General features: G+C 37.3%; 1 protein-coding gene across 1 annotated transcript in view; it reads right to left on the bottom strand.

Annotated features, from left to right (window-relative positions):
- The window catches only part of TOX (thymocyte selection associated high mobility group box), a 222672-nt gene extending 198512 nt beyond the window's left edge, over positions 1 to 24160 (bottom strand). The window contains 3 exon segments of the mRNA XM_032704147.1: positions 23900 to 23931; positions 23934 to 24005; positions 24008 to 24160. Of these exon segments, the coding sequence (XP_032560038.1) occupies positions 23900 to 23931; positions 23934 to 24005; positions 24008 to 24041 (138 nt within the window). The 5' untranslated portion in view covers positions 24042 to 24160.
- Positions 24161 to 24401: the final 241 nt, after the last annotated feature.

Genomic DNA, 24401 nt, shown 5'->3' with positions numbered 1-24401 from the left:
TGCAGTTTTGGGTGCCACAATATAAGAAGGATGTAAAGCTATTAGACAGTGTCCAAAGGAACACAAGGCAGATGGTGAAGGGCCTTGAGGGGAAGCCGTATAAGGAGCAGCTGAGGTCAATTGGCTTGTTTGGCCTGGAGAAGAGAAGACTGAGGGGAGACCTTATAGCTGTCTACAACTTCCTTGTGAGAGGAAGAGGAGAAGCAGGCACTGATCTCTTCTCTGCAGTGACCAGTGACAGGACTCAAGGGGAGGTTTAGGTTGGATATCAAGAAAAGGTTCTTCATTCAGAGGGTGGTTGGGCACTGGAACAGGCACCCCAGGGAAGTGGTAACATCACCAAGCCTGACGGAGTTCAAGGACAATGTTTTGAGGCATGTGGTGTGATTTTTGGGGCTGTCCTGTGCAGAGCCAGGAGTTGGATTTCCATGATCCCTGTAGATCTCTTCCAACTTTCATATGTTGAGTTACAGCTGCTGTCATGGAAATGGCTCCTAGGAATGCTTTTTTTCTCCTTCATGAGTCCAAAAATCTATGTCAGTAGATAAAAAAATACTGTACCTAATGTAACTTAATATTGCTACTTACTATAACAAAACTCTGTAACATAGTGACTAGTTGAAGGCCCTATTTAAAGTGGGAAATTTACAAATCACTCAGAGGGTAAGGAGCAGAGAGATGACAGTTCAATCTTGTGCAAAAAGTCAGACATCCCAGTTTCATCTATTTGTTTTTCATGATACATTAAGTTCACCTGTGAATAATTTAAGTAGAACATAATTTTTCAGGTGATAAATAAATTACACCATGTTTTTGTATTCCCAAACTTTCTATCCAGAAACCATTCACTACCAAATGAACTTTTAGACTTATTGCTCATCTCCTCAAATGCATTTTTAAACTGTATGACAACATGCAGGCCTGAATTCTTTCAAGCTCAGTCACTGATTCAAGCTCCTAATATTTAAATGGCCATTTTGGAGATGCAACCTCTCTTCCTTGATTTCGGAGTATTCTTGAAGACACAGCTAAATGACCCAAGACAGGTGACATGGCATGTGGACCAACAGGTACGCAATCTTCAGTCATGTCCATACAGTGTCAGCTCATCAGTCTCTCCACTAGTCTGGAGGGATACCACGTCCATTTTTCACACAGCAAAACAAAAGAGAAAAAGGTTGGGATTTTGGTTTTTTTTTTCTTTTAAGGACAATGTAGTAACAATCAGAAAAACTTGCAAGTTCTGCTACAAAACAGGTGCACAGCCTAAATCTATACTTGCTTATATTTTCTAAACGAATAGGTTTCAAGCTGGGAGTGTCTTTTTATCATTTCATGATCATGATTTAATGTTTGATCAGTTCACCAAAAATAAATAAATGAGATTGTTACCATGCTTGTTTGCAAACCCAAACCAATAATGGCTGTTGCTGAGGTGAAATAAATCTGCATTACTGAAGTACTGTAAAGCACAGTATATTAAAGATACAATCAATCCATCTCTCACAGCAGCCTGTAGCAGTAATTCAACCGATTCCAATGAGAGCTGTGTCAGACTCTCAGAAACCTTAGCGCATGCTCTCTGCTAACTCTCTTCCCCATCCAAACAAAAAACACTGAACTCTGCTCTTGTCTTCTGGTTCAACATCATGTCTTTCCCCTCCCTCCTTCTGCTGTAATAAATATTCTCTCTCTATCCCTGTTATTGACAATAATGCACGTGAACTCTGCACCACATACATCTGTCATTATTAATGACCACACTGGAGAGAAACGATAGCTCATTCTTAGGAACTAAAAGGGCAAAATGTTTCAGAATTTTCCATTCACATTTTCTTTTTTAAGCATACTTGCTTGGTGACTTTCCAAAGTCATGAGCATGACTCGAACCAGAAAAATCTCTCCGTGTTTAACCTTCGCATAGAAAATGACTTGTTTAAACAGAGAGCACTTGTGACTTGGAAAGTCTCATTTGCTAATAATAATGCTACGTACAGTATCTTATGGAATACAATAAATACAATAACATGTCTTAGTCCACATGGAAAATAATTTTGTTCCTAGCAACATCCCATTTCTTTCAAACAGAAGTCTTAAACTGGGATTGTTTCCTTTGCCATTCATTCCCCTACCAACACTGCTAAACTAGAAAGTACAAGACAGCACCTGAACTAACTATGAAAAGTGCTGCCAGAATGGCTGTGACCATATGACTTGTACTGTACCCTGAACTCTCTCAGAAAGGCTGCCCTGATGATACCACTTTACTGCGACTGAATGTAAAGACTAGTTTTTTATAGGCAGCTGATGAAATCTTTTTTCATCTTGAGACAGGAAGCAAAGTTTAAGAAACTACAGTTTATCTGCATTGCTGCATAGGCCTTTGTCCCCAGCATAATGACACGCTCAGCACATCAGGTGCTTTCCATATACCAGAATACATTGCATAAAGGTGCTACATGGGAGGGACAAAATATTTGTCTCTAGCTAATTCAGTGTTAGGAAACACTACATCTCACACAGTACAGGGAATGTTTTATAACACAAAGTATCTACACTACTAGGTTTTTTGCTCAACATGTACAGGCCCAGAAGTCTCCTCTTTCCTATAACATTTACACTGTAAATAGTTCCAGATATTTTCCTATCAGCTAACCTCAAGTGAGACTGTGTAATAACCATTTCTTAGTTATGTTAGGTGTGTCTGAATGGACAACCATACTTAAGAGCAAATGTAGTGTTTGTAATGGCAAACATGCACCAAAAAACATGTAAATGCTAGTCATTATGAGGTGACAAAAATGTTACCTTCTGCTTTTCTAGGTCTATATTACTTCACTAACACATTATTTTTTTGTAATGGGTTAAAACTTTATGTTTACATTCCATACAAGCTATATACTATACATATCTGTCACTCACCTTTAGCATTTATGTTGATAAAACTTGTCGTGAAGGTTATTTTGACTTACTGGAAATGTTTTTTTTTCAGAACATAAATTTTAAGGCTTAAGCAGACGCGTATTAAAACCACTAATATGTTCTGCTAAGTCTCTCTTGTCTTCGCTCAGCCTCCTTACAAGGTTTTATGCAGTTTTATTGACATTTGAAATTCTGAAAATGTCAGCTCTTGGCAAGTGTCACAGTTTAAAAGTGTTATTAGTAGTTCTCTTAGGAAGTGTAAAAGATTATTTTATAAGAACAATTTTGTCTTTCAACAAACCCTTTGCAAACGATGTGACAACCACAGATTCTGCACAGGAAAGAAAAATAAATTGCAGATTCCTCAAATCATATTTAAGAAACAACTTTTTTAGTAAAGTTACATTATATGGTGACTTAGTAGTCTGCATTCAAGTTGATACAATCATCACTTCCCAAAGTATTGCTAGAGGAGAAACACTGTGAGAAGGAAACTGTTCTCACAGTATGCTGCCTCATTTCTCCCACTGCTCTCATCTCTCATCTGCTAGTATTTGAACTGTATTTGAGAGTCCGACCCCAGACCTTCTCTAATAACTGGCCCTCCAGTCATTTTATTTTAGCTTGCAGCCAAACAGGTCTCCTAAGTGTTTTACTCCTGTAATCCATCTCTAAGAAGAGTGATCCTTCCAGTATGAATGACACACAGAAATGCCCTGGACTGCACCTTCTCTTCACTTGAAAACACCATCACTGGTGCTGGAACCCAAATTGTGGTGGGGATTAATGTACATCAAAGATAGCTCATTTTCTTACCCTACGAGCAATGTATTAAAGTCACCCCAGACAGAGGGTGGAGAGATTTGTATCAAACACTTCAAAGAGCTAAACTGCATGTGTGAGTCCCCAAGTAAGAAATTATAATGGCACGTTGTTGTTCCAATCCTCCATCAACAAGGCCAATGAGCTCCATCCTTGAACAACCAAAGACTCTCCAGAGTCAGGGGCAGCCCTCATGCTGGTCACCACATCTTACTTTAGGCTAAGTTGTTTACAGCTCAGAATGCCTCAACAGGGATTTGGAGGGAAGATGTAAGAGGAGGAAGAAAGGAGCATCTCTCTTACTTTCTATAGCAGTACACTTGAATTCCAATGTATTCATTCAAAGGCTGATAAAATCTTACCTAATTTTGAAGCCACACAAAATGCAAAGAACTATCAGTAAGTATCACAGGAGCACAAAAATCATTCATTCCACAAAACTGTTTTGAAAGAAATTAGTGTGAATCACTTTATCCTTAAAACTGAAAAAATACTGTCGTTTTAAATACTCAATATTATCATCCAAGAAAATTGGCCCAGGTCAAATGAGCAAATCTAAAAAATGAGATCACTAAATTTTCTTATCTTGATAGCTTAGTAATAAATAATGTGCTTCTATTCAATCTGTACATTAAGTCTTTCATGTGGCCTTAAGGCACTGTCTTATAGCTGTGCCCATTACAGGGTAGCCATAGAAACTGACACATTTATTTCTTGGATTAGTGTGCCATTGAAAATATTAATATAATGCAGTAAATGGGGATTTAATCTAATCTACTGATGCTAGGCTGAAGTTGCTAAAAGGTTGTATGCAGCTCCAGTAAAGGTAGAATACAGCTGATGTTTTGGTTACAAACACCATCTAAACAACCTATCACATTTCACACACTCCACTGATTCAAAAAGGTTATATGACACACGTAGGTTTGTCCACCAAGCAGGTACCTGTTTCATGTCCTAAGCCTTCTACTCAAAGCTAAGGTGTCAAAACTGAAAGTCATAAAGGAAAACAGAGATGCTCTGTGTATTGTGTGAGCACAGCAAGCGAAGCAGCATTTCACCCTGCAGAAATGCAGGGCTGTACTCCATGGACATGCCATTAGCAGCAAAGCCTATACCCATATAACAATCAACATTTTAATAGCATTCAGTTAATACCTTCATAGAAAAAAAAAAAAGCAAAAGAGCAATATATGGAAAAGATTTTTAAAAATCTTTATTCTTGAGAAGTAAGATCTGTTGTTTTCTTAATTGGTAGGTCCCTAACAGGTCTACATAAATACTAGGGTTTCCATTTCAGTAGATCACGTTTGACTCAAGTTCCTCGTAATAATTCACAGTACTCAAGTTCTGACTCCCCTTTACTCTGCAGTATACTACATAAATTCAGAAGATATATTCTGACAGATGAAGCATTGTTGAAAAGCTAAGTACAGCACTTTGTCCTTGAAATGTTAACATGTAATGCCATAAAGTATTCAAATAATAATTTACTCAATCTTTCAGGGTAATTAATTAAAACGGTTTAGGTGTTAGAGAAAATCACCTTGAGCTTGTAAAATTGGAATGCCTCCTCTTTTCTTTTCTGCATGCAAGCTGTTCCAATGGACTTACCACATGCTTTCCCAGTTATGGTTTTTGATTTCAGCAGATAATAAATAGCCAGGATCTAATTTTGCCATGTCAAAACCGATTATGTTTCACAAGAAAAGGTGGAGTGCTCACCCACCAGATGAAGGTGAAACATAAAACCACTTTTATTTATGTGATGTGTCCAAATTCAACTCAACCTGGCACTAGGTACTGGGAGTATGTAGACTTTAACTGTCATACAAATTTATGCATCCCTGGAAAATGTCAAATATAAACATAAATTTAATCAAGGAATGGAAACCTCTATTATCAAAGAAATAAACTCAGTTTTTGACAACTAATATAAATTATCTTAATGCATTTTTCACTTATTTTTCAGAAGGTCAAAGAAAAGAAGAAGAAACACTGAACAGAGACATTGCTGATGAAAATATTTCAGGCAAGTCTCAGTCCAATTATTAATGCTGATGTTCCAAAAGGAATTTGTGCTCTTTAACAACAGTGTTGCATTCACATGTGAGAGTTCCTTTTCCCATTCATTACAATGGGATAAAATAGAAGGCTTACAACAACAGATAAACAAGCACTCTGTATTATTGTGTAGTTTTCCTCAGTTGAGTAGTCTTTGGACAGCATTTTAATGGCTGAAAAAAACCCTGCACATGATGAATAAGGATGCCATTCTCAATTAACATGGACAAAGGATCATAGCCATATTTGGCAAATGAGGTAGCTGTGGTGTAAGAAAAGCAGGAGTATTCACAGACATTGCCACATACATCACTGTCCACAAATCAAAACAAGTTAATGACATTTTTGTACATCTGCCCAACTACATGACTACACGTTAGTCTGGCAAGTACTTCTTAGACCCAAATTAAATAATGCAATGATTATAGTTAATATTTACTAAATATAGTGTTATTAATTTATACAACACTAAATGTGGATGCTACCAGCATATAAATAAATGATGAGTACTGAACCAAAACAGTCAAAGTTACAAAATATATTATCTTCATTAAATGTCTCAGCACTACAAATGCTACTATCCACAGATTTTCCATTAATATATATACCATGGGGGAGGAAGCATTAAACCATTATCTATTCTCCAAAACAAATGCACTGACAATTTACTCAGCAACAGCTCCCAACAGCTCCCCTCTCAGTCAGCCTCCACATTGTGCACTGGTACACATCATGTCACCAACACAGAAATATCAGCACCCATTGAATAAATGGGTCTGAGAAAAACAGATCCCAATTCCAAAAAATCCCAGGGAAGACCAGCTACCACAAAACTTATTCAATAAACCCATACACCATCAGAAATATGTTGGATATATTATATGTGGAAATTCTACACTTTGGTCATTCAAATTGAACAAGATCTCCCACACCACCAAAGTCCAACAAGAAGTCTGAAACTCATTAGCAAACACTGGGGCAAAAAAACCATAGTTCAACCCACACCCAGGAAGGAACGGGATGCTGAACATTTACTGTGAAGAACCTCAGTCAAGGAAGTTTAGTACCACACACTAGCAGTCTTTACTGTTCAACATCAGAAAACTCTTTCCTACCCAGAGATGCTTTCCACGTGGAATTTATGTACCAGTGGTTATGCACAAGCTTAGCATACCACACATAAACTTCACAATTAATTAATTAACTACATTAATTTTAGATGCTTGGCAGTCACAAACTAAGGCACACTGGCAAGCCAGAGAAACAAAGAAAAGGATACTTTGAGGAAACATCTGTTACCTATCTCTACTGTTAAACTGATCATGCCAATTTTATGGAGGATTCCTATCCCAAAGCTTTGCCTGTATTTAAGTTTTAGGAAGCAACCAGTACAGACCTTTGTCACAGTCACACCTAAGTTTCTAATTTAAATATTGACACCAAGACATTTTTTTGAAGATATTCTTAAGATTGCGAAAACTGGTATCTCATTTTTTTAACCCACAAGTCTTGTTTATCCATAGTTAATAACCTGGATCCTGAAAGGTATCACTTCTCAACTTGCATATTTCTTTCTATCATATCATTAATTATTTGTCTAAATTTGTGCAAAGTAGAACTTGGACGGCTTTCGTCTGATTTTTTTTTTTAAAGATCTCACTTTTCACTTTTATGGGATCAGTTTTCCAACAATTGAGTTTATCAGCCACATCTACACTGCTAGTAATTCAAAACCATGGCATATTTATTGATTCCAAAAACCTATTACATGATATCACTTACATTCCTGTATTTGATTAGACTGAGTTATTGGAGGAACTAACAAAAGATTACTCAGAACTCAGCAGAGAGCTTATACAGATGTCATCTTACCTGACATCTAGACTATTTGCTCTTGCACCTTTATTTATAAGCACTGCACACATAGACCAACTTTTGCACAAAACAAGTATCTGATGCAACTTCATCTCCATTCTGTTATTCCACTACTAAAAACCCCAACTATAAGAGATAGGTTGTAGGTATAAAATATTTATCCACTTTTTTAAGATAATATTAATGAACAACTACATAAAGTTGTATCGATGAGTAAGATGTGCTACAACTGAACATCATCCAAGTTCAATTTAAACCTGAGCTATATATACTACCTCTAAATATAGGACACGTAAGATATTTATATACAAATATAAACTGTGCACTTCTTTGGACACAAAAATGCCAATGAGTTTAAAACATGAATATGTTCATTAGATTTAAATTCATCCATTACAGAAAATATTTTGACATGTATCCTAAGAATACTGTTTTTAAAACAGCTCAATGCATTAAATATATGCAAATTTTGACAGTCAAAAATGCATACTGAATGGATGAGATACTATCATTCTTCACAATCATTGCAGCCTCTAGCTAGATACAGATTTTTCATGACAGATAGAAACTTTTCCTTCTGTGTATCTCACATTCTCAGATTTCTACGTCAAACTGATTCCTGAAACACTTTTAAAGACAAACTTAAAACTACCGCAAACTAGAATTGTTGTTATACACTTAGGTTAGCCAAGGCTGCCAATGCCAAATCATATTCAATCTCTTTTTAAGTAGAACTGCTTGCCACTGGAATCACATCCACTGTTAAATTTTAGGACATGTACATGGGGCTTGCACACACAAAAACATTAGCACCCATATCAATTTGAAGTACATTCACTCTTTTGAAAAATCCCCAAGTAATTTTACGCCACAGTTTCAGAACTGGCTAAAACCCATTTAAAATTGTAACCAAAAATTGAATTCTATCACCTCTTTCCTTGGTAGATGTCCTACAGTCACATGGCAAACCAGAGCAGCTCACCAATTAAGACAAAAATTTAGTGTGAAGGACTAAGAAGCAGTAATGTCCATTTGCTTTCAAAGCAGAGTATCTTTACAATAAGGCATCCTGTGTGGACATGGAAGTGTCTTCATGGAATGTACAACAGTCATAGTACCATAAATTCACATCATCCAGGCCCACAGCACTCAACCACACACATAGCCTGCTGTAGATCACAGTAACAAAACTGTAACATAGAAAAAGGTGGAGAAGCAGATCAAAGGAGCAGAGCACAAACTCCCTGTATCAGGAAAATACACTGATTTTTTTAATCACATGTATCTACTTATGCAATGATTTTGAATTTGAAATGGGTATTTAAAGGAAACATGGACATTTTTACAAGTAGCTGGTCTTCAAGGAACTATGGAGATGTCCCATGCAGGCAGCAGCCCGAATCACTCCATGAGAGTATCCCAGATTCATGTGGGTCACGTTTCTGAAAGCTCCAAGTGAGAATATGCGGATGGAACGACATGCAACTGTTTCACAACAAAAACAAGTTTCCTGACATGAGTTTCCCTCAGCCACTGAAGTTCTCTTACAACTACCAGCACTCCTTATCCCACTTACTGAGAAAAAGTCTCGTAGGGAATCTTGCAAGGAATATTGCAGAGAGGCAGTGTATCAGTGGGTTTGTGCATTTGTTTCTTACCCCAGATTCACAGCTTGTGTGTGCCTCTGTCTTGCTAATGAAATCCCCTTTGGACTGATCCACTACACAGGGAAAAATAAAACTAACTGATTATTTTTTGAGGAAAGAATAACTCAAATGAACCTCAGACATAGTTTTGCAACTTCAGGAGGGACAGATAAAATGTGATGTTGTAACTGTGATAGCTAATACTGGTTTAATACGTTAAAATCTTTGTGTTTGATGGACCTTGGAATGCAGATGTACTTATAGGAAAAACAACAGTCAGTAGAAAATGAATTTAATGTTCACAGTAAGGTTTCTTTAGGGTCAGTAAGTATAAAACGCAATAGTCCTGAAAATTAACCCCAGATGTATCATTTTATTAATACAAGAAATGTGCAGGATATCTAGAACACTAAAGTTTATGTAAATCTTTATGTAGGGAAAAGTCGTACTTTAGATAGGGTTATATACCTGACCTGAGGCCAAATCACAATCCTTTAAGAATGTGAAATTCCTCTGGACATCAATGGTATTTTTCCTAGGGTAAGAGCTGCAAGGCCAAGCTGGTCATTGAAATACCCTGGTACCACAAGCCTCTAAAAGCCCAAGCAGTGATAACAGCAGAAGAGCTGTTATTTCTGCACCATAAAAAGAAATATTCTAGAGACATTATTACATTTAAATGTATTCTGATATTGCATTCTGCTTTTCCATCTCAGCAGACACTGTTCCATCTGAACAAGATGGACATAACACAGAGCGCAGTATTTTATATTAAATACAGTTATAAGGGAAGAACAGCAACCTTGGAATGACTCACTTGCAGGACCAATTCATAGGTTACACTGAGTATGAAAGGCAATTTCAGAACAGTGGTGGAAGAAAAGGAGTTTTATAACAGAGGTGATACAAACTAATTTGGAGACTCAGATAGAGAGAGAACAGAGTACACAATGTACCGTACACAGTTCAAGGGAGGAAAGAATGGTTACTTTTTCAAATACAGTTCAATTCTGTTCAGTACTGTAACAAAATCATTTCAAATGCTGAAACATATTAAAAATTCAATACTAAAAAGACAGCAGCTTTGTAGTTGTGCTGCACTGAGTCTAAACACAAGATACTAAGAACAGGAGACTGTACTAAGGCAGGACTGGTGACAGACATTGGCAAACAAGTGGTGCATACAGAATGTAATGACATATTCAGGAGTGTATTTCAGCCCACGTACTAAAGCACTGAGAGGGTAAAGTTTTGCACATGGTGGCATTCTTCCTTGGGATAATGGGAAAAAATGGTTAGAAAATACAAGATGTGTTTAATTATTTTACAAACAGCTTGTCACAGTTCTGTATTCTAGATGATACAAATCTTTGTCAGGAAACATATTATGAAGTTCATCTTTTAAAATCTAATGCAACAGACTTAGCACTAAGATTGTGTAAAAATAGCATCTTCTACCAATAAACTGTACCATATAAATTGATGTTCATGAAATGTTATTATAATCTAAAGTCTAAAACCACAAAGCAAGAAAATTCCAAGTTAAAATGAAACTTCATCCTTAGCCCACCCAAAAGTGTTTAGATATAGCAGGGCTTGCCAAAGAGTAATAGTCCTATACACAATATATGCTGCCATCACTAGAAATTTCAAACTAAATATGGAATTCCAGCTCTAATTCTGACCTTTCTCTTCCTTGTTTTTATGGGTATAAACTAGTCTTTTCATTATTTCAGCACCTGTGTGGTTAATAATCTTAAGGTAACTCTTTTTAATTATTTCTGTGTAGAATTCATTCACCAGTTTCTCAGCTAAATAATCAACCCCAGAAGAAGAAAAAACAAAAACTAAATAGTAAAATTATCTTTATGGAGTACTGTGGAGTGGCCCTAAAGGAAAAAGAATTCACAGAACTAGGTGGCCCACTCCTTGTACTTCAAACTTGTCAGCTTTGTGGGGTTTTTATTGTTTAGTTTTTTGGGTTTTTTTAAGGGCTAGAGGCATAAGTTATTGAACGACTAGATAAGGGCTGAAATAAGATCTGCTGTTGAGGAAGAACAAGCTTCTCATCCAATTTAAGAGATAACAAATTGTGATGTGGAGAAGAGTGATTTTCTCAGAGATGAGGAGGAAGGGGGGTGGGGAATGGGACTTGAGATGGCATAGCATTTCATAGTGTTTCTTTAGACCTCCTCCACAATTAAATTTGTGTTGAAGGACCTCTCCGTCCACAGAAAGAGAGACTGTTCTTTCTCTCACCAAGTTCTATTTGTGGAGAGACTACTTTTCCCTGTTTCTCTTACATGATCTCATCTATATAACAGTCACAAAAGCATTTCCTGATATTTTTGTGTTCTACCTTCTTAAAAGATAGTTCCTGTCAGGAGACGGTGAATCAGCTGCTGAAGCAGCAGCCTTTGTTGCAGGATGTCAGGACTTCTAGAGAACATGAGTGAGGAAAGTAGCAGATGAATGCAGCAATGGAATAGCAAACATAATCTTTCATGGACTGAAGAAAGCAAGCATTTCTCAGAGAAACCCCTGGAGCTCAGGGAGTTTATTCCATGAGCCAGCAAACACTGCCTGGAATCATGCAAGTCCACAAAAAAAGCGATGTATGTATCATGAAGACCTCCGTAAATCCACATTAACATACCTTTTAACACCGAAGAACTCAGGGTAAAAATCAGTCTATCTGGGGCACACTCCACACACCCCTTCTTCACTGACAGTACAGTTACTTCAGGACCCTCCCGTGGCGTCCCTTCTCAACTAGACACCTGGTCAGCTTTTCCCTGGAGATAGCTCTGGTGCCCATACTGGTGGAAATGTTATCCAGCTTTAGCCAAGACCAGTCAGAAAATCTGCTTTCTACAGGATAGCTTCATGTTTCCTTCTGTTCTAGCACAGATTCCTAATCCCTGGGTGACAGATACTCTAAGGTTGTAATTCACCTGCCTTTTCATCAGGGAGAATACGTAAAACATAAAGGAGGAAGGAGTGTCCTTTCTTACATGAAACATAAGGGCAGAAAGGAAACCAGTATTCAGTAATGGTGAAATACAAACACATGCTTAAACCAGCGTTGAGACCACAGCCTCAGCTCTTTTCCTTAGATGAGTTCCTTAAACACTCAGTGCCCCCTTTCCCTGCTGTCCTCTCCCACACTTGACTGAACAACAGTCAGCTACCAGAGAGTGTGGAAAGCTCATGTTTACTCACAGTGTTACATCCTTACCCAGAATAAGACCTGATGATTATGATACTCTTCTATTTTAACTCCTAATAAATAGAAATATGCATTCCAATACTGTATTTTCAGCTTTTTACAGGTCCATTGCAAGCTCAGTAGTAAGAATAAGGAAATATTCTGATAAGTGAATGGTAGAAAATAATGACCAAAAAAATGACAAAATAGCACACATATTCTCATGTTTGATCCAAAATCTTTAAAATGTAAGCATACCTCATGACAGCCTGTGTCAAAGTATCCACAGACTGAAGGAACTGGTAAGAGAGACCAAGATTTTACTAGCCACAGCAAGACTTGGTGCTCCTCTCACTCACCATGACAAGACTCTCCCTGCTACCAACAAGAGTTAACTCTGCAGTAAAAATCTGTGCAGAAAAATCTGTGCAGCAATGCTGAAGTGACTCAAATATTCCTAACAGACAACAACAATGAATGTCATGGATATGATCCAATGAATTAGCAACACAAAAAAAGAAAGTATTTTTGAAAGAATATTATTTGGGTTACAAAGTCAAGCGGTCAAAATGTAGAAAATGCCAGATTTGAGGCTGCCTGAAAGCCTAGATCAGGTGCCATTTGCAACTGCATCAATGATAAAGTTGCAATGGTGTGTTCACTTATTCCACATCTGCTGTTTTACTTCATCGATTCCTGCCAATGACAACATAACAAAGAGCAAAATGAAAACATCCTTAAATCTCTCCTTTCCAGCATTAAGGTGTTTGACTTTGTAACTGAACAAAGTCCTGAACAAATGAGGTCCTTACAACATCAATGTTATAATCTTCTCAACATTAATACAAGAGCTACTATGGTGATTTACAAAAATGGTCCTGGTGTTAGTCCAAAATTACACCTTCAGGATCCACTCTTATTTTTATCAAAAACTTAGTTACAAGCTTTATCATGTTGAACAATCTAACAATGAAAAATAAATCTAAAAGTTCTTCACTTCTTTCGGGTTCCGACTTTCAAAGTCTAGAGTTTTCCCCGGCTTTGGGAGCCTTGTGGACCTGGTACTTTATTTTTCACTTACAAGCACTCCTAAGGGTTTACTGATGTTCAAGATGTAATTGGACGAGATAAACTTTAATTCAACACAGGAGTGAACAAACTCCATATAGGTGCCATGGTCAAACAGTATGTTGTCAGACCAGGTGATGTGCCCTCAACAATGCCCTCAATGGCATCCTCCTTTCCCATACTTTTTACCCAAATATAACCTGAAAGTGTGAGCTGGTCTTACACAAAGAGTGAAACAGTAAAAGGGAGTCAATTTGCTTTTCATTCAAAAGAAACTTTTTGATTAATTAACAATTCCTTCCCCTGGGTCCTCCCAGAAAAATGCAACTGTCATCCCCCTTTAGATGTCAATGTCCCTGTACAGGCACAAAACACTAGCTCAGCTAAAAGGTCCTCACAACTGTCCTGTAGCTCTGCTTTCAGCTGCCAATGCTTTATGAGCTTTAGAAAGAATACAGTCAATGTAGTGGTTTCTGATGTAAAATGAAACCTGGAATCTAATCTGAGACATCAAAATCTAATTGCTATTCATAAGAATGAATATTTTGCTTTGTTACATTTAAGTGATATTACAGTTGATATTAAAACTCAGTTTTATTATCAGACTTAAAACTGAGGTCCTTATCGAGGTAAATCTCCTCCCAAATCAACAGTGTTGCTCAAAGAGTGTGGATCAAAACCAGTATGAATGAGAAAGCCCACTAGCTCTCACATACACATGAAGAAACCCTCATCATATCCCCAAATCTCTGTAAAGGTGCAAGCACAAGGGCAGCCTGCCTCAGTAAATTTTTCCACTCACTTCTTTTTTTTTAACTTATTTTGTTCAAAGTACTTTTGGGGGGAAAAAAAAAAGTAAAAAGATAAATACACTTCAGGTAGCAAATGACAGAAGAAAAATATATTCCAGCAGTCTTTGGCTAACTTAGACTCGATATGAATTTACATCCTCAAAACATCTCTTAATTGTGTTAAAATTTTCTGAAAACTTATTGCACACATTTTTCTTTCAAAATTCACAAGAACCTTTCTCTTTACAGTCCGTTCTTCACTTGCATGCCCTTTTTCTCTCTCATTAGAAAATATATCAATTGCTTATTTAAAGAAAAAGTGTTTTGGCATGGCTGACCTGTAGAGATACACAGCTAAGCAGAGTCAGTGAATCCACTCACTCTGATATGCACACATGATATGCAATTAAAATCTCCATTCACATTCCTACGGGGTTGTCAATCAAGAGAAAAGCCTTTTTGACAACATCCAGTGAAGCGTACCAACTAACTGCTGAACAGGAACTTAAACAGTAACAGCTTTTGTTACCAGCAAGAACGGATTTTACCAAGATTGGGCTCAGTTTCTAAAGAAATAATTATGTTAAAATTTTGGGGCTTTTCATTAAAAATTAAAATGTGTCACAAAGCTATTGTGTGTGAAGGTATCATATTATGTAATACATGAGGGTTATCAGATATATGTGGAAAAAAAACCTTCCAACCTCTCTTGACTGTAGGAAACAATTTATCCTTTCATACTTAGAACAATGAACAATGATTACAAGCTCGTTTTTAGTGAGAAGAGAACATTATTCTAATTGCATGTTGTCTATTTGGTAGGCATCGAATATCTTTTCTAACATTACATTATAAGCTGCCCGGTCACTAAACTAACACTAAATGGCCTGCTACTGCCAAAAATGATACTGTGAACAATTTATTACTGACACACTGGAAAATCATGTGGCTCAATTATAAGTATTTGCAACTCCTTGCAAATATCCTGACTTTCAATTTATGATAACAGAGGAAAAGTCTTTGTTAAACACTGAAGATGCTAACATTTACTTTCTAATACCCAGTTAGATAATGCACAACTTGTAAGAGCATCCAATCTGTAAAGGTAAAACCAGTAAAAATAAAGAGGTTGTTAGCAATCTGCTGTTTGTGTTTTGAGCACTAACCTTGAATTACAGTTTTCAAACATGCTAATATTATTAAATATTGAAATATTTGCCCTCTTGCTTATCACACTCCATAACTGAAGAGAGAGCAGATGCATCCTGACTATTAACAGTCATGACAAATTGCCTTACTAATGAATGTTACACACTGAAAGTGCCATAACTGATTAAACCACAATTTCCCACTACCAGATAGAGAGAGACTTGGGAACTCCAGCAGTGGACAAGTCTGATGTTCTGCCAACAGGCCTTCAGGGCACAGTGTGGTATTTAGAAAAACACACTGTAAATTCCATATGAATATATTCTAAAAGACTATGTGTATACAACAGGTTTTAAAGAACATTAGATGAAACAGCTTAGATTCGTAGCCGATGAGCCATGCAAAATGGATGTGTTTTAACAATTTTAGAATCATTACAAGGCTGCATTGGAGAATATTTCTGTTGGGTTCCTCTGCCCCTCTCCCCACCTCCCCAAACATTGCTTGTGCTTTGCTTTCACATAAAATCTTTCTTTTGTCAGTCTCTTTGTCGGTGCAAAATTGGCAGTGGTTCAAATTCAAAGTACTCCTATTCATTTACTGACCATTAAACCAATGTCATTCTAGTTCACATCAGCCAGAGAGCTAAGCTCTAAAAAACATAAAAGACTTGCTTCACCACTGACGAATAATGTGTACATTTTTACAGAGCTTAAACCTTAACGCTTTGCCTGAAACTAACAATACAGTATACCTTATCATTCCTTTTTCACAAGCAGGCAGCTGCTGAAACGCTTGCCACTTCAAAATATCAATTGCTTGCCAGAGTTGTCCTCAACACACCCTGTCAAACTCATGTATATTGTGCAATGAAAATGGTGCAGGACTGAAAGCTAGAAATTGTGTCAAATTCTGCTGTAAGGGTATGATGTGCAAAGAACAATGTATGACAACCGTAGAGACTACAAACAATAGCAATGGAGCCACACACTACATATATCACAACTGTGCCTGTACATATTTTATTGTATGTATTATATATTTAAAGCATGACAAATGTGTCATTGTAGCTATGTGCTACACCAAATAGAAACCCTTCAGCTAGCTAAGCTTTTTCATTCCTCATGATGGAAGTATAGTGGTATTTTTCTGCCCTCTGAACATTTGTTTGTAAATCACAGAGCACAAAAATAAAAATTAAAATCAGGTTTTCAAAATAAGTAACCAAAACCAAAAGGTAATACTACAAGATGAGAAAATGAGATTTAGTTCAATTAACACTTTTGTTTTTCTCTACGGACACATAGCCAGGCTACCTTAAAGAATATCTCAGGCTATGCAAGACAAATACAATATCACTGCACCCATAAATTACAGTGTGCCTAATTTTAATGTAGATAAGTGCTGGCCTATTGATTTGCATGTTTCCCTGGCAAAATGGAAATCCCATGTGATATTGTTCTTTGTCTGTAGAAAATGCATTTTAAAAAACCTTTATGAATACAACAATCTATGCTAAAAAGGAAAACATAAGTAACTAGTATAAAATTACATGTGGAACCTAGAGGAAGTAGTGCTAATACACACACACATGTATACACGCATCTCTCTGTGCACACGTGAGAATGTGTTACACAGTCACATAGTTTTTTAACATGTTGTTAGAATTCCTATAAAGAGTCTTAAGTAATGAAAATTCAGGCTCTAAACAGAATCTTAAATTAGTTGATGAAAAAAATGAAAATTGTCAAACTAAGTAACAAAATAAGTTAATCACAAAGTGACCGTGGAATGCTAGTCTTAAAGAAACAATGCATGGTTGTGATGAAAAAGAAAGGATGAATGCAACAGCCCAGAACAGCATGTAGGTTGCAAAACCTGAACACACAGTATTCCATGAGGGTCATTAACTGATATAAACCTAACCAAAATGAATAGATACACCATTAAGGTGTTAATAAATATTTTGGAAAGAGAATGGGGTGTTTTAGGTGCTCTGGGTTGCTGACCTTTGCTGTGTTTATTAGTGGACATGATGCATTATTAACACAACAGCAGCTGTACCTGAACTGCTGCCATGAACATAATAGCCTTTATAGCCATCAGGAGTGAGATAGGAGGCCTTATTAACCACTACACATGATGTAGCACATTATGTGAACTTTAGTAGGCAAATTATCTCTTATGAAATATAATGTGTTGTTATAACTAATTGTAAAATGATTTAAAAAACTTCTCAATGCAAACTAAGAGTTTTACTGCCATTTAGTAAATAACTGGCTCAGCCATTAAAATATAATTCTTTTTTTTCCCTTTGTCAACCTGTAAAAACAACTGTGCCTCACAAAAACTTATTGCACTATGATAAAAAGCACCGGAAGTAAATGACTTCCACATCTTGAATATTATCTTCAGAACCGTAAAAAAAAACATACTAACATCTATTTCCAACACAATTAAGAAAACTGCTAATGAAGAAAAAAGAACTTGTCTTATATTTTCCTATAAGATTACAGGCAGTTCTTAAAAGAATCAGTTTGCCAATACATTTTCAAGAGTTGACTTGAAAAAACAACACCCATGATTTACTTCAAAGAGCTTAATTTTGGGTAAAGATTATCCCATTAGCCTTAACAACTGAACACAGCAACTGAGAGTCCATTATGAGCAGTCTTTTATGCCCTAGCAGAAAGTCATTAACATAAAATAAATCATTAGCTTTGATATTAAGCCTCTACTATCTGCAGGTTTCTATGACTAATGCTCACAACTTTGTCTGCCAAATGATCAATTATACTTTTTTGGAAAGGTTATCACCCCTTTTCACCATGTTTTTCCATTTTCTATTTATTATTATTTCAGCTTGAGGCAATCACAAGTATTGTATGACAAACAAATGTTTTCTCTTATTCATGAACACAAACCTACACACTTTTGGCAACCGTGAACAGAATATGACTTCAAAAACCCAGTTACTTACAGTACAGGATAGAAATTATGTATTCTCAGAGTAAGTTCACTTCCTTCAAACTCAGCAATATATAACAAAGCAGAAATCTGCATGTGTATATACATACAGAGTAGCATAGATACAATAGGAATTTACATGTTTATATAATCTTCTCTTCTGCCAGGAACTGTCTGGATAAATCTTTTGCTTCACATTGCAGACTTCATACTTCCTTTACTGACCCATTTCCCTAAGTACAGGTTATCACTGTCTGATTTCAGAGTTCTGATTTCTTCTTGCATATAGAATAAGAACTGGAGTTCACTGTAGATTTTCTTAATATAACAAAAATACATACCAGCTACAGTAACTTTCATTTAACCTTTAAGACCATATAATCATCAACAACAATAGCAGGAGACAAAAGTACCACCACAGCAGCTCAATTTCCATGCTTAGCCAGCACTACCTTTGAAAAAAGCCACTCCTGCCACTTTTGATTGGTAGAGAGTGGTTTAACAGTCAAGAATGTGAATGCTAAAACATTCTGACATTTCCACTAACCTGGACTTGTCAGATGCTCATGTAATTCAAGTATGTTTTGCAACTTAGAAAGCAGCGTGTTTCTTGGGAGGAAACCATACTACAAGTGTCTGTGGCAAATCAAATAGCAGCCCAGGGAGAAATACTAAATGAACAGTTCAGGAACAGTGTTAGCGTATGTGCAATTGAAAGATAAAATACAAGTATATGAGAGCCATAGAAAATGCAAATGATAAAATAAACTACTTACTGCAAACATAAGAAGCAAAAGAAAACCACAGACATGGCAAATATACGATTGCACTAAGATGTCTGCTGAAGCAATTTTAAGTTTGAAGGTCTAAGTCAAGATTTAACACTTTATTTCCGTGCCCTGACTTTATTAACTGAAAAACTGATCACTACCGATGAACATAAAAGGCAGATATTCCAGTAGAAGGGGGACGAGAGTTTCTTCTGTGCACTCGCTGCTGTGGCAGGGCAGGGTTTGTTGCTGCTGCTACATAATCTCTGCCTAACCATAGAATAATGCAACGCTGCCGTTTTCGAACTGAACGCTGTAGGGAAAAGCATTATGACCAAGAAAATCTCATTTGGGTTGATGTGAATTCCATGCCTGAAAGTATTTTGGAAGCATTGCTATAATTAAGAGTCATTTGGCGAATCTGTTATAAACCATGTTTTGGAGCAGTTTGTAACTCAACGTTTTTAATGAGAAAACATTCCTTGGGCAGAAAATCAGTACCCAGTTGCGTAACTAAAACAGTAGAATAGACTATTTCAGTTGGAAGGGATCTACAGCAATCACACAGTTCAACCGCAACAACAAAACATTTAAATCTAGGCTATATTTAAAATAAGTACTTCAGTGTATGCAGTCCATGCTAGACATTCAAAGAGGCATGTGTCCTCTTCAAAAAGATAAACAAAGCTGCCCACTAATTTGCCTCTGCTGTCAGTTCCAGAAGCCAAGGTCTGCCTGATCCAGGACTACCCTCTCACCACACGAAGTGGTGCTTTCAGGTCCTCTTGAGCCATGCTGAGTGCGCCGTCAAGAGACTTTTTACTTCCAACGTCTAAGCCGTGTTACATCTACCATCAATATGGGATTTTAAATATCCAAGAATTTTTATCCTAATCCTACCATGATTAGATAATTCTCTTCTTAAACATAAATTGTGTTTTAAAACATAGTGCGCTTTCAAATGCTTCTCTACATTCTCAGCAAGACAGATAGTCCCTGCTAAGATGGAATCTGAGGATCGGAGGGTACTCAGTTCTTCCAGTTAACATGCCCAACAAGCCCCAAATTCAACAGCTGTGACTGCCCAGTCTTCCACAGTATCACCTTCTCAAATGCAGCTCCAGCTGCTCTTTGGTTTAATGTAAACAACAAAGGTACTGCGTATGTAGCGTAGTGTTTAGCTAATTCAGCATTCTTGGTAGTTTACTGTTTCCACTATTTTTCAGAAGACCTCATGATAGGCTGATGGAGGTTAATGCCCTAGAGTTGAAATGTATCATTCTGTAAGAGAATAAAAACATAATTCCTCTGAAGGAACTGATGTTTCGCAAGAAAGAAAAAAAAATTGCTGCAAGTGCTTTGGGTTTATAGACATCTTTGAGAAAGATTTCTCAAAAGCACACACATAAATTGTTTTCTTTATTCCACTAAAGTTGGAACCACTTCTTTTCTGAAACACTGGAATTTCAGGAGGCACACCTGAGGCTTGCCCAAAACTCTAAGACTACATACTAAGGTCTAGTAACACAGGAAAGAAAAGTCCATTTCCCTTATTCCTATGGTATTTTTGAAACTAAAACACTTAACACTTGAAAAATCAACAGTCAGCCATAATGCAACTGTTTAATCTTTCCTTTAAAAAACAGCAAACAAATTTAAAGTAGATTCTAATGCAGTAGAGGACAAGTAGTTCTCTAAGTGAAAAAAATATGTCCAGAATAAACAATATGAACATAATCTAAAATGCTGTCAAAACAGGTAACACAGCATTTCAACTTTAGAGCTGCCCTTCAGAGTACTTGCTTGCCACAGTTCTGAGTTTCAGACAGAGACTAGACGGGAGCATGCCACTGGAAATAATGTACACTTTGTAAACAGCCATGGAACATTGTATTAGAGTAGTCTCTATGGTAGAGTTTACACAATAATTAGTCCTAAATGCCGAGTATAAATATATGCACTTTGCTCTGTGGAATTCTGATTACGAGTGGGATTTTACCTGCTTACAAAGCACTGTATATATCTCCTTATCCACTTCTACCCAATGCCACTCTGGTTTTTTTGCATTTTGAAAGGTTGTGCTTCCCTCTCCCTCCTTTTTCCTCTTACTCCTCTCTTTAAAAACAACTACAGTCCTATCATTTTACCTCTGCTGTCTGGCTGTATTTTCCACTGCACTGACAACTACCAGTGAATACAAGAAAGATGAGTTGTAGGCTCCCGTATTTTTGAACAAGGTAGCAAATCACAGAAGAATCCAGTGCATAATTTCTGCAGGGCTAACCATTGGGAGCAGTAAAGACCACTATTTTTCTGCCTACTGTTGGCAGAGGTCAGCATCCCTGTCATTAGCTGTGGTCAAACTATAATTATATAACTGCACTTTATGTGAGCAGATATCTGAAAACACTGCAAAGTTGCAAGTATTAAAATTAAAATATACCAATCCTTCTTACAGTACCGATCAAAGCAGTCTTTGGAGATGACACTTCAACGTAGAAAGCCACAAGGCCATTATTTATTGCTCTTTACCATAAACATTTAAACTTATCATTTCAAGCAGCCTCAAATCACTGGCCATATTCTTCTATCAAATTAGACATTTGGATTATCAAAGTTATTTCTTTTATAGCATTCAACTCAATTATGGAATGTGATGCTTCCCAAAATAAACTTCAACTGAATAGACTATTCACATACAATATCTGAAATGTAATTATGCTTCAAGTTTCAAGAGTTGAACAGTACAACCCCACCCTAAATCTGTCCAGTGTAAGAACTCCACTATGTTATTTCAAAGGCTGACCTATATACCACAGCATACCGTCCATTCTGTCTGTTTGTATAAGAGATACCTCACACAGTTGTCATAACCAACATTGTTTGCATTGTTCTTTCACTTTTCTCTCTTCATGGGTAATGCAAAAGAAACAGACGAGAAAGTCTGCATAACAATATATGCAGAATATAACGAGCTTTCACAGCAGATACAGAAATATTAGGCTAAGATGCTTAGAATGCTATTTTAGGTTTATAAAAATAAGATCTAAGCAGTCTTCTGAAACAAAGTCTGCCAACTGAAAATTGTAAGATAGACGTGAATGTTTGAATCTACATTATTGCATTTTCCTTTGGCTACAGAGAAGTGCATGTCAATACCTCCCATGCATGTGCCTGGGAACTCATGCTATGAGCAAATCATTTGACCATGAAAAAAATAGTGCTAACAGAACAATTAGAAAACCTAAAACACTAAGATTTGAGGAATACATTCTACATTACCAGCAGCTCAGCAAACTTAAAATGTAAAGAATCAAAGTCTGGCAATTTGTAAAAGAAAATACATGACCAAAACCCAGGTATGAAAAATAGTGCCAAATCCTCTAATAAGGGCCAAAAGCAAGTTTTAACTAACTTTACAAGAACCAAAATGCAGTTTCGAATGAGTTTGCAGGGTTAAGACCTAATGAAGATCAGCATTCTGACCCAGAGTGTGGATCCATCATACTCCATCGTCCTCCATCTCCTTTCCTGGGAGAGAGCACTCAAGCAAACACTCACCAAATACACTGAACAACAAAAATTCTGCAGGCCTCCTGCCCTTCAAACTCCCTTAAACACACAGAGCCTGAAAATGAGTGACAGAGCAATACTGTAACATGACGACATGTTAGAACAAGTCAGATAAGTTTTCACAGCAATGTTAATCATGATGGGTGAAGGGGGTGAAAAACGAAATGCTCACTAAGTGTATGCCTCCAAAGGGCCTGGTAAACCTACTCTGTCCATTAATGTAATCACTGGACAGTGGCAAAGACATCTGAAAAGACATTTGTTCAATACTCAGTATCTTATACTGGAAACATTCTTGGTAAGTCTTTTCCAAGCATAAACATATGTCTTATGACTGTGCACTTTTAAGCACATTATCAGTTCAGGCAAAGTGAAATAGAAGAGTTGCACTTGTCTACAGAATGAGTGTCTCATTTGCATTTAAAAAGAACAGTTTGCTCCCTCATACTGGCATGACTTGAAAGAAGCTTTAGCAGCTAGTAAAGAAATTCTGGAAACGACTTCTAAATTAATTTATTCGATTTGCAGTGCAACACACCAAAAAATATTTAAGGAACTTAATTGGAAAATGATTTAATATATTAAAGTAATTCCTGATTTCCAAAGCATTTAACTTTTAAATTAATCTGGTATACCATCTCAAGAATGATGACTGAAATGTGTATTCAAGTCTTACCTTCTTTCTGAAGCTTTAAATCATTGATAGGTTTAATAACGTCTGTCCAGTTTCACTGCCAAACGGTCGTCAAACACTTTGGTGCTTATGTCATTAATATCAACCCAGGCTTTTTCACATGGCAACACTTCACTGTTACAATTTACAAAACTGACAATAGAGAAAATAACAGCAAGCCACAGAAGAAAGGCAGCAGTAGCCCCATGATTACTCAGAGCACTAACAAAAAATAATGCACACATAAACGCTCCTACGCATCTGACTCTTCCTGCTGAACAAAGTTCATTCCTGGCACAAACTTCCAATCTATAGGGCAGGTTTGCCAGATGCTGCAAAACAGTTACTTAAAACAGTGCTAACAGTCATACCTCTGGGATCTCTCTTGAAATATCCTTAGGCACCACCACAAAGGGCCAGATTTATCCCTGGATGCTATAACTCCATTGAGTATATGTGAAATGCAGCCAGGATGAATTGGTCCTTTCTGTTGTGATTGGTAGATGCGACCATGTGGGAAATCTTTCCGGAAACTGAGAGGGCTTCACCCGGGGCGCCGCAGCCTCCGCGCCTCAGCACAGACACACGCTATTTTGCTGTTTATCTCTGAATCGAGGCAGCTGCTCGGGATGAAAGGGACGGCTCGGAACGTCTCTCTGACACGTGAGACCGTCACAATAGCCGGCGCGGGGACCGGGCTGTCTGCCGCGGGCCGAGCCGAGCCGAGCCGAGCCGGGCCGGGCGGGTCCCCGCGCCCCCCGGACCCCGCCGCCCCCCGCACCCGCGGCCGGCCCTGCGGAGCCTGCGCACGCGGGGTTTGCGCTGCCAAAAGCCATCTGCTGCCAGCAGCCCGCCACGGGCTGCCACGGCGGG

Source organism: Chiroxiphia lanceolata, chromosome 1 (assembly GCF_009829145.1).
Source record: "Chiroxiphia lanceolata isolate bChiLan1 chromosome 1, bChiLan1.pri, whole genome shotgun sequence".
Classification (NCBI taxonomy): domain Eukaryota; kingdom Metazoa; phylum Chordata; class Aves; order Passeriformes; family Pipridae; genus Chiroxiphia; species Chiroxiphia lanceolata.
Note: the sequence above shows the minus strand (reverse complement) of the source record. Positions and strands in the feature narration are given on the sequence as shown.